Source organism: Molothrus ater, unplaced genomic scaffold (genome assembly GCF_012460135.2).
Source record: "Molothrus ater isolate BHLD 08-10-18 breed brown headed cowbird unplaced genomic scaffold, BPBGC_Mater_1.1 matUn_MA375, whole genome shotgun sequence".
NCBI lineage: Eukaryota > Metazoa > Chordata > Aves > Passeriformes > Icteridae > Molothrus > Molothrus ater.
In genome coordinates, this window is record NW_023416582.1 from 12,154 (window position 1) to 22,764 (window position 10,611).

General features: G+C 55.9%; 2 protein-coding genes across 2 annotated transcripts; both read left to right on the forward strand.

The window, feature by feature from the left end:
• Nucleotides 1-352: 352 nt before the first annotated feature.
• Nucleotides 353-4,366, forward strand: LOC129047116 (uncharacterized). Its single transcript, XM_054518291.1, has 3 exons — nt 353-365; nt 2,724-4,182; nt 4,286-4,366. Exons 1-2 carry the CDS (start codon nt 353-355, stop codon nt 3,890-3,892), a joined length of 1,182 nt encoding a protein of 393 aa, XP_054374266.1. The 3' UTR covers nt 3,893-4,182; nt 4,286-4,366.
• Nucleotides 4,367-5,893: 1,527 nt separating this feature from the next.
• On the forward strand, nt 5,894-9,466 carry LOC118701108 (uncharacterized). Its single transcript, XM_036405734.1, has 9 exons — nt 5,894-6,042; nt 6,137-6,189; nt 6,415-6,469; nt 6,795-6,844; nt 6,925-6,976; nt 7,122-7,269; nt 8,184-8,222; nt 8,765-8,806; nt 9,305-9,466. The coding sequence occupies exons 1-9, from the start codon at nt 5,894-5,896 to the stop codon at nt 9,347-9,349; spliced, it is 633 nt and encodes a 210-aa protein (XP_036261627.1). The 3' UTR covers nt 9,350-9,466.
• The last annotated feature ends 1,145 nt before the right edge of the window (nt 9,467-10,611 follow it).

The following is a 10,611-nucleotide window of genomic DNA, read 5'->3' on the forward strand; positions in this document are numbered from 1 at the left end:
CCTGAGAGTGACCACTGAGTGACCACTGAGTGACCACTGAGTGACCACTGAGTGCTGAGTGACCACGGGCTGGCCTGAGAGTGACCACTGAGTGACCACTGAGCAACTGAGCAGCTGAGTGACCAGCTGAGAGTGACCATCCAGGAGTGACCATCCTGGAGTGACCATGGGCTGGCCTGAGTGACCACTGAGCAGCTGGAGTGACCATCTGAGTGACCACAGTGACCACCTAGAGTGATCCATGGAGTGACCACTGACCACTGAGTGACACCTGGGAGGACCATCCAGGAGTGACCACTGAGTGACCACCTGGGAGTGACCATTGGGGCTGACACTGAGTGACCACCTGAGAATGACCACAGCTGGTTTGAGAGTGACCACTGACCACTGAGTGACCACCTGGGAGTGACCAGAGCTTGTGTCACTCACCCATGGAGAGTGGACACTGGGAGTGGACACTCCAGAATGGACACTGACCACCTGCTGGCCTGGGAGTGACCGAGTGACCACTGACCACCCAAGAGTGACCACACCAGGGGACAGTGGCCACACCAGGAGGAACTGACCACATGGCTTGGCCTGGGAGTGACTGAGTGACCAGCTGACCACAGCTGTGGTCACTCACCTGAGTGGACACTGGGAGTGGACACTGGGAGTGGACACTGGGAGTGGACACAGAGTGACAGAGTGGACATTGGGAGTGGACACGGAGTGGACACAGAGTGGACATTGGAGAGTGGACATTGGAGAGTGGACACTGGGAGTGGTCACTGTGAGTGGACACGGAGTGGACACTGGGAGTGGACACAGAGTGGACACAGAGTGGACACAGAGTGACACTGGGAGTGGACACAGAGTGGACACTGGTAGTGGACAATGGAGAGTGGACACTGGGAGTGGTCATTGTGAGTGGACACAGGGAGTGGACACAGAGTGGACACTGGGAGTGGACACTGCAGAGTGGACACAGTGGACACTGGGAGTGGACACAGAGTGGACACTGAGTGGACACTGCATAGTGGACACGGTGGACACTGGTAGTGGACAATGGAGAGTGGACATTGAGAGTGGACACAGAGTGGACACTGGGAGTGGTCACTGGAGTGGTCATTGAGAGTGGACACAGAGTGGACACAGAGTGGACATTGGGAGTGGACACTGGGAGTGGTCATTGTGAGTGGACACAGGGAGTGGACATTGAGAGCGGTCACTGCAGAGTGGACACAGAGTGGACACTGGGAGTGGTCACTGCAGAGTGGTCACTGCAGAGTGGACATTGGGAGTGGACAGAGAGTGGACATTGGGAGTGGACACAGAGTGGACACAGAGTGGACAGAGTGGACACTGCAGAGTGGACATTGGGAGTGGACACTGAGTGGACACTGGGAGTGGACACTGCAGAGTGGACACGGTGGACACTGGGAGTGGACAATGGAGAGTGGACATTGAGAGTGGACACAGAGTGGACACTGAGTGGACACTGGGAGTGGTCATTGAGAGTGGACACAGTGGACACAGAGTGGACATTGGAGTGGACCACTGGGAGTGGTCATTGTGAGTGGACACAGGGAGTGGACATTGAGAGTGGTCACTGCAGAGTGGACACAGAGTGGACACTGGGAGTGGACACTGGGAGTGGACACTGAGAGTGGACATTGGGAGTGGACACAGAGTGGTCACTGCATAGTGGACACTGGGAGTGGACATTGGGAGAATCCCAAATTTTGGGGCTTCTGGACTTGGTTTTGTTACCCCAGCCCCGTTTTTGGGCTCCTAAACCCAAATTTTGGGGGGTCCCGCCCACAGATTTTGGGGTCCCAAATCCAGATTTTGGGAACCCAGCCCCAAATTTTGGGTTCTTGGCCCCATATTTGAGACCCCCAGCCCCGAATTTGGGGGCTCCCAAATTTCAGCGTTCTGGACCCAGATTTTGGGGTCCCCAGCCCCACATTTGGGGGGTCCTGCACTCAGATTTTGGGGTCCGCAAGCCCTAAATTTGGGGTCCCAAACCAAATTTTGGGGTCTCAGCCCCATTTTTGAGACTCCAGTTCCACATTTGGGGTCCCAAACCCAAATTTTGGGGTCTCAGCCACATTTTTGGGGGCCCAAACCCAGATTTTAGGATTCTGGTCCCAAATTTTGGAGTCCAGCCCCATTTTTGGGGTCCCAAACCCAAATTTGGGGTCCCAGCCCCAAATTTTGGGGTCCCAAAACCCATTTTCAGGACCTCAGCTCCCAATTTTGGGACCCCAACCCCAAATTTTGGGGTCCCAACCCCATTTTTAGGACCCTGACCCCAATTTTGGGGTCCCAACCCAAATTTTGGGGTCTTGGGCTCAGATTTTGGGATCCCAGTCCCAGATTTTGGGGTCCTAAACCCAAATTTTGGGGTCCCGTTCTCAGGTTTTTGGGGGGACCCAATTTTTGAGCTCCCGACCCCAAATTTGGGGGATCCTAAACCCAAATTTTGGGGGATCCCAAACCCAAATTTTGGGGGGATCGCAAACCCAAATTTCGGGGTCCTAAACCCAAATTTTGGGGGATCCTAACCCAAATTTTGGGGGATCCTGAACCCAAATTTGGGGGGGTCCTAAACCCAAATTTTGGGGGATCTCAAACCCAAATTTTGGGGGGGTCCTGAACCCAAATTTGGGGGATCCTAAACCCAAATTTTGGGCAACCTTGAACCCAAATTTTGGGGGGTCCTGAACCCAAATTTTGAGCCCCCCCCCGCCCCATTTTCAGCCTCCCCCACCCCAAATTCGGGGCTCCCCCCCCCCCAATAAAGCCCCCGCCCCCCCAAATTTCGCCTCCCGAGTCTCTTTGCGCCCCTCCCCCACCCCGCCCCTCCCCCCCCCATTTCCGGCCGCAGCTTCCTGGGGTGGGGGAGGGGCCCCGCGGATTTTGGGGTGCTCCGGGCGCCGCCGAGCAGGGTTTGGGGCTTTTGGGGCGATTTTGGGGTTTTTGGGGCGATTTTGGGGTTTTTGGGGGGGATTTTGGGGTGTTTGGGGGTGGGGGAGGGGCGGGGGACCCACAAATTTGGGGTGGGAGCCAAAAAATTTGGGATTTTTGGGGGGTTGGGAGCCCCGGGAACCCAAAGTTTGAGGATTTGGGGGTTTGGGAGCCCAAAATTTGGGATTTTTGGGGGGCTGGGAACCCCTGGGACCCCAAAACTCTGAGATTTGGGGGTTGGGACTTTAAATTTTGGGATTTTGGGGGAATTGGGACCCCTGGGACCCCAAGATTTGTGGATTTGGGGGTTTGGGACCCCGAAAATTTGGGATTCAGTGGGATTGGAACCCCTAGGACCCCAAAAATTGGGGATTTTGGGGGGTTTGGGACCCCAAAATTTGGGATTTTGGAGGAATTGGAACTCTTGGGACCCCGAAATTTGGGATTGGAATCCCTGGGACCCCAAAAATTGAGGATTTGGGGGGTTTGGGAGACCAAAATTTTGGGATTGGAACCCCTGGGACCCCCAAATTTTGGGATTTGGGTGGGTCGGAACCCCTGGGACCCCAAAAATCAGAGATTTGGGGGGTGGGAACTCCCAGGGTCCCAAATTTTGGAGTTTTGGGGATTTGGGGACCCCAAATTTTGGGATTGGAAACTCCGGGACCCAAAAATTGAGGATTTTGGGACTTGGGACCCCAAAATTTGGGACTGGGACCCCAAAAATCGGGGGTGTGGGGGGGTTAGGAGCCCTAAATTGGGGGATTTTGGGGGGCACTGGGAGGCTGGGACCCCAAAATTTGAAGATTTGGGGCTTTGGGCCCCCCAAATTTTGGGATTTGGGGGGGATCGGGAGCTTGGGACCCCAAAATTTGTGGATTTGGGACCCCCAGATTTTGGGATTTGGGGGGATTGGGAACACCTGGGACCCTGGAAATGAAAAATTTGGGGGTTTGGGACCCCAAAATTGGGAATGGGAACCCCAAAATTTGGGTATTTAGTGGGGTTGGGACCCCAAATTTTGGGGGGTTTTGGGTTCCCCTCGGGGTTTTGGGATTTTTTTGGGTTTTCTCCGGGATTTTTTGGGATTCCCTCAGGATTTTTGGGTTCCCTTTGGGGATTTTGGGGTTTTTTGGGTTCCCTTTGGGGGTCTTCTGGGTTCTCCCCGGGATTTTGGAGATTTTTGGGCTCCCCTCGGGATTTTTTTTGGGTTTTCGGGTTCTCCTCGGGGTTTTTTTTGGGATTCCCTTGGGATTTTGGGTTCCCCTCGTGACTTTTGGGGGATTTTTGGGTTCTCCTCGGGATTTTTGGGTTTCCCTCGGGGATTTTGGAGATTTTTGGGTTCCCCTCGGGGCTTTTTAGGGATTTTTGGGTTCCCCTCGGGGATTTTGGGGTTTTTTTGGGTTTCCTCCCGAGATTTGGAGATTTTGGATTCCCCACGGATTTTTTTGGGTTCTTCTCTGGGTTTTTTGGGATTTTTGGGGTTCCCATTGGGTTTTTTGGGGTTTTTGGGTTCTTCTCGGGGCATTTTGGGATTTTTTGGGTTCCCATTGGATTTTTGGGGATTTTTGGGTTCTTCTCGGAGTTTTTGGGATTTTTTGGGTTCCCATTGGGATTTTTGGGATTTTTTGGGTTCCCATTGGGATTTTTGGGATTTTTTGGGTTCTTCTCGGGGTTTTTTTTGGGATTTTTGGGTTCCCATTGGGTTTTTTTGGGGATTTTTTGGGTTCTTCTCGGGGTTTTTTTGGGATTTTTGGTTCCCATTGGGTTTTTTTGGGATTTTTGGGTTCCCATTGGGATTTTTTGGGTTCCCATTGGATTTTTGGGATTTTTGGGCTCTTCTCGGGGCGTTTTCGGGATCTCTGGGTTCCCCAGCCCCTCCCCCCATGGAGGCGCCGCTCTGGGCGCTGCTGCTGCTGCCCCTCCCCCCCCTGCTGGCCTCGCTGTGCGCGCGCTGCCGCCGCCCCCCGCCGTGAGTGGGGGAGGGGCCGGAAAGGGGAGGGGCCGGAAAGGGGAGATTGGGGGGGGGGGGGGCTGGGGGAGATTTGGGGAATTTGGGGGGATTTGGAGGAGATTTGGGGGGGTCTGGGGGGATTTGGGGAGATTTTGGGGGGATTTGGGGGGGGGCTGGGGGGGTCCTGAACGGTATTTGGGGAATTTGGGGGAGATTGGGGGGGGGGCTGGGGAGATTTGGGGAATTTGGGGGGGGTCTGGAGGAGATTTGGGGGGGTCTGGGGGGATTTGGGGGAGATTTGGGGGGGTCTGGGGATTTGGGGGAGATTTTTGGGAGATTTGGGGAATTTGGGGAGACTGGGGGGGCCTAAAGGGGATTTGGGGAGAATTGGGAGGAATTTGGGGGAGAATGGGGGGTCTGGGGGGGATTTGGGGGGGAGATTTTGGGGGGGCCTAAAGGGGATTTGGGGGGGTCTGGGGAAGATTTTGGGGGATTTTTGGGAGATTTGGGGGATTTGGGGGGGTCTGGAGGGGATTTGGGGGAGATTTTGGGGGGGATTTGGGGGGGGTCCTGGGGGGTCCCTAAAGGGGATTTAGGGGGGGTCTGGAGGAGATTTTGGGGGTTTGGGAGGTCCTAAAAGGGATTTCAGGGGTCCTGGAGGGGATTTGGGGAGATTTTGGGGATTTGGGGGATTTGGGGCATCCTAAAGGGGATTTGAGGGGGTCTGGAGGAGATTTTGGGGAGATTTTGGGGGTCTGGAGGAGATTTGGGGGGGGTCTGGAGGGATTGGGGGGGTCCTGGAGGAGATTTGGGGGTACTGGGGGGTCCTAAAGGGGATTTGGGGGTGTCTGGAAGAGATTTGGGGGCATTTGGGTGGTCCTGGAAGAGATTTTGGGGGAGATTGGGGGAATTTGGGGATTTGGGAGGTCCTGGAGGAGATTTGGGGGGATCTGGAGGGAATTGGGACGAATTTGGGGGGGTCCTGGAATGAATTTGGGGGGGATTTTGTTGAATTTGGGGGTCACTCCGGGGGTCACTCCGGGGTCACTCTGGGGTCACTCTGGGGTCACTCCGGGGTCACCGTGCCCCTCCCCCCCAGCCCCGCAGCGCCCCCCGCTGGACAACTACGACTGCAAGTGAGTGGGGGAGGGGCGGGCGGGGGCGGGGCCAAAGCGAGGGGGCGGGGCCGGAGCCGTCTGACCCCTCCCCCTTCCCCTCCCCCCTCCTCAGGCTGCACCTCAGCGCCCCTCCCCCACCCCGGTTCATGGTGGTGACGCCGCGCTGTGAGTGACCTTTGACCCCTGACCTTTGACCCCTGAGTGACCCCTGACCCCCCATCCCTTTTTTGCCCCTCCCCCTCCCCCATTTCTCTGCCCCTCCCCCACCCCCCGTTTTTGCCCCTCCCCCACCTCTTTAGCTCCTCCCCATCCCCTTTAACCCCTCCCCCATCCCCCCCAATCCCTTTCAAGCCCCTCCCCCATTTCACCTCTGGCCCCTCCCCCCCGCAGGTGCCCCTCCCCCACACCCCCCGCAGCCGCCGTGGGCGGAGCCTCGGAAACTGGGGTGGGTCTGGGGGAGGGGCTAAAACCGGGGGGGAGGGGCCAGAGAGGGTGGGGGGAGGGGATAAATGGATGGGCGGGGCTAAAGGGATTGGGGGAGGGGCTAAAGGGATTGGGGGAGGGGCTACAGGATTGGGGACGGGCTAAAGAGGTGGGGGAGGGGCTAAAGGGGGAGGGGCTATTCTGGAGGTGGGGGAGGGGAATTGGGGTGGAGTGGGGGGAGGGGGAGGAGCTCCAATGGGTGGGGGAGGGGTTTGGGGTGGGGGAGGGGCTTTTGGAGGTGGGGGGCGGGGCTTCAGTGCCCCTCCCCCGGCCCTGTCCCTGCCCAGCCCCCCCCAGGCCCCCTCGAGCCGCCGCGTCTCGGCCGAGCCCGACCCCGGTGAGTGACCCCTGACCTCTGACCCCTGGGTGACCCCTGGGTGACCAATGAGTGACCCCTGGGTGACCTTTGACCCCCAGAGCCCCCCGAGGATGGCGATTACAGCAACGAACCCTTCGCCAGCGGCTACGTGTGAGTGACCCCTGACCTCTGACCCCTGCGTGACCCCGAGTGACCCCGAGTGACCCCTGCGTGACCCTGAGTGACCCCGAGTGACCCCTGCCCCTTTCCCCCTGACCTTTGACCCCTCTGACCCCGCCCCTCCCCCCCTCTCCAGGACGGTGCTGCCGGACCCGACCCCTCCCAGTGACGTCGTCGATGACGTCATGGCCCAGCCCGATGACGTCATCGGGGCGGGGGAGGGCCTGAGGAGGGGGAGGAGCCGTACGAGAACGTCCCCGAGGGCGAGGGCAGCGACTCCCGGGGTGAGCCCTGAAATCCCCCAAATTCACCCCAAAAATTGCCCCCAAAATTGTCCCAAAATCTCCCCAAAAATGGTCCAAACATCATCCGCAAAATCACCCCAAAAATCTCCCAAAAAATGCCACGAAAGAATCCAAAAACCACCCCAAAATTATCCTGAAAATCTCCCTAAAATTGCCGGAAAATCACCCCAAAATCTGCCCTAAAAATCCCTCAAATACGGCCCCTAAAATCACCCCAAAATCATCCCAAAAATCACCTAAAAATCCCTCAGAATCACCCCCAAAATCCTTCCCAAAATCACAAAAAATTCCCCCAAAAATCATCCTGAAATAACGCCAAAAATCCCCCCAAACTGCCCCCAAAATTACCCCAAAATCTGCCCTAAAATCGCCCCAAAAATCATCCTGAAACCACCCCAAAATAACCCCAAAAGCCCCACAAAAATTCCCCCAAAATCCCCCAAAACTTACCCAAAAACCTTCCCCAGAAATCCCCAAAAATCAACCCAAGAATTACCAAAAAAATCCCCCAAAATTGCCCCAAAAATCCCCACAACATCCCCCAAGTTCTCCCCAAATCCCCCTCAGAATCACCCAAAAATTTCCCCAAAAATCCCCAAAATTCCTCCCAAATTCCCCCCAAATATGCCCCAAAATTATCCCAAAATGTGTCCCGAAAACCACCCCCAAAATCCCCCAAATTCACCCTAAAATCTGCCTCAAACTTTCCCCAGGAATCCACCAAAAAATTGCCCAAAATCCCCCCAAAAATCCCCCTAAAAATTCCCAAAAAATGCCCCAAAAAGCCCAAAATCGCCCTAAAATCCCCCTTAATTCTCCCAAATCCCCCAAATGCCTGAAAATGCCCAAAAAGGCCCAAAATGCCCCAAAATCTCTGCCTGCCCCTCCCCCAGCGCCCAGCCTGGAGTACATCAACGTGCCCGGAACCGAGGGTGAGGGGGCGGGGCTGACACCCAGGGGGCGGGCTTAACGGGAGGGGGAGGGGCTTAATGGAGGGGGAGGGGCTAAAATGGAGGGGGATGGGCCTAAAGGGAGGGGGGAGGGGATTGAATGGAGGGGGAGGGGCTTAAATGAGGGGGAGGGGCAATGGAGGAAAGGGAGGGGCTTAAACGGAGGGGAGGGGCTTAAAGGGGAGGGGCGTGGCCTTAAAGGGAAGGGGAGGGGCTTAAATGGAGGGGGAAGGACTTTAAGGCAGAGGGAGGGGCTTAAAGGGAGGGGGAGGGGCTTAAAGGAAGGGGAGGGCTTAAAGGGAAGGGGAGGGGCTTAAAGGAAAGGGGAGGGGCTTAGAGGGAGGGGGAGTGGCTTAAAGGCAGAGGGAGGGATAAAGGGGGAGGGAAACAGGTGGGGGAGGGGTTTAAAGGGTGGGGAGGGGCTTAAATGAGGGGGAGGGGCTTAAAAGGGAGGAGGGGAAGTGGGCGGGGCAATGGGGTGGGGGAGGGGCGACCCCCGCGGATTCCTGGCCCCTCCCCCACAGCGAGCGAGAGCGACGAAGGCGCCGACTACGAAAACCTCTGAGGTGGGAGCCCCGAAAAACCCCAAAAACCCCAAAGTTCGGCCCAAATTCGGCCCCAAAACCACCAAAATTCAGCCCAAATTCAGCCCCAAAAACCCCAAAATTCAGCCCAAATTCGGCCCCAAAAACCCCAAATTCTGCTCCAAAATCCCAAATTCGGCCCAAATTCGGCCCCAAAAACCCCAAATTCAGCCCAAATTCGGCCCCAAAAACCCCAAAATTCAGCCCAAATTCGGCCCCAAAAACCCAAATTCAGCTCTAAAACCCCAAATTCCATCCCCCAAAAAAAATCCCAATTTCAGCCCAAATTTCTCATTTTTCACCCCCAAAATCCCAATTTTTTCACTCAAAATCTCCCTTGTCGGCCAGAAATTCCCGTTTTCTCCCAAATTTCCCATTTCCCCCTCAAAATTCTCAATTTTCCCCCCAAAATTCCCATTATTTTCCCCGTTTTTCCCAATTTTCCCCATTCTCACCCCAATTTCTCTCTCTCTTTTCCAGCCCCTCCCCCACCCCCGTTATTTATTGGCTGCCGACGAATCCTGAGAAGGCCCCGGGGGGGCCGCCCCTCCCCCACCCTCCCAAGCCCCTCCCCCCCCCTCCCAAGCCCCTCCCCCGTTCTCCTAAGCCCCTCCCCCACGCCAATAAAGGCACTTTGGGGTCGCTGTGATGTCACTTCCGGTGGGGGGAGGGGTTTATTGGGAAGGGGGGCGGGTTTCATATAAGTGGGAGGGGCTTGTTGGGGTGGGGGTGATGAAAGGGGAGGGGCTTAGAGGGTGAGGGTTACATAAAAGGGGAGGGGCTTAGGAGGGTGGGGAGTTAAAAGGGGGAGGAGCTTATGAGGGTGGGATTATAAAAGGGGAGGGGCTTAGAAAGTGGGGGAGGGGCTTCATAAAAGGGAGGGGCTTAGAAATTTGGGGGGTTATTGGGAAGGGGAGGGGCTTATAAAAGGGGGGAGGGGCTTGGAGTGGGGGAGTGGTTTAATGAAAGGGGAGGGGCTAAGTCGGTGGGGGAGGGGGTTCTAAAGGGGGAGGGGCTTATAAAGGGGAGGGGTTTGTAAATGGGGAGGGGCTTGTAAAGGGGAGGGGTTTGTAAAGGGGGAGGGGCTAACAGGGTGGGGGAGGGGCTTGTGAGGATGGGGGAGGGGTTTATGGGGGTGGGGGGAGGGGCTCGGGGTCGTCGTCGTCGTCATCAAAGGTCAAAGTTCGCCGGGGGTCCGGGGTGGGGGAGGGGCTCCTGTGGGGACAGAGGGGGGAATGGGACATTTGGGGGAAATTTTGGAATTTTTGGGGGATTTTCTTGGAAATTTTGGGGAATTTTTGGGATTTTTCTTGGGAATTTTGAGGAAATTTTGGAAATTTCGGGGGGAATTTTTTTAGGGATTTTTCTTCAGAATTTTGGGGAAATTTTGGGTGGAATTTGTTTGGGATTTAAAGGAGAAATTTTTGGGAATATTTAGGGAATTTTTCTTCTTTTTTGAGGATTTTTTTTTGAGGATTTTTGGTGGATTTTTCAGGATTTTAGGGAGAATTTTTGGGAATATTTTGGGGATTTTGAGGCAGATTTTTTAGGGATTTTTTTGGGGTTTAAGGGACAATATTTGGGAACAATTTGGGGCTTTTAGGGCAGATTTTTTTTAGGGATTTTTGGGATCTTTTGGGGGTTTTTTGTGTCTCTCCCCCCTCCCAGCCCTGCCCCCACCTGCTCCCTCCCCCTCCTGGGGCGGGCCTTCCTCCTCCTCCTCCTCCCGAAGGCTCCAGGGGTCGGCGCGGGGGGGGCGGGGCGGGGTCTGGGGACCCCAAACCCAA

Coding starts and splice junctions, on each gene's coding strand:
- LOC118701108 (XM_036405734.1), top strand. CDS start 5,894: ATGAATTTGGGGGGGATTTTGTTGAATTTGGGGGTCACTCCGGGGGTC. Junction 6,043..6,136: donor CTGGACAACTACGACTGCAA/GTGAGTGGGGGA, acceptor CCCCCTCCTCAG/GCTGCACCTCAGCGCCCCTC. Junction 6,977..7,121: donor CCCTTCGCCAGCGGCTACGT/GTGAGTGACCCC, acceptor CCCCCTCTCCAG/GACGGTGCTGCCGGACCCGA.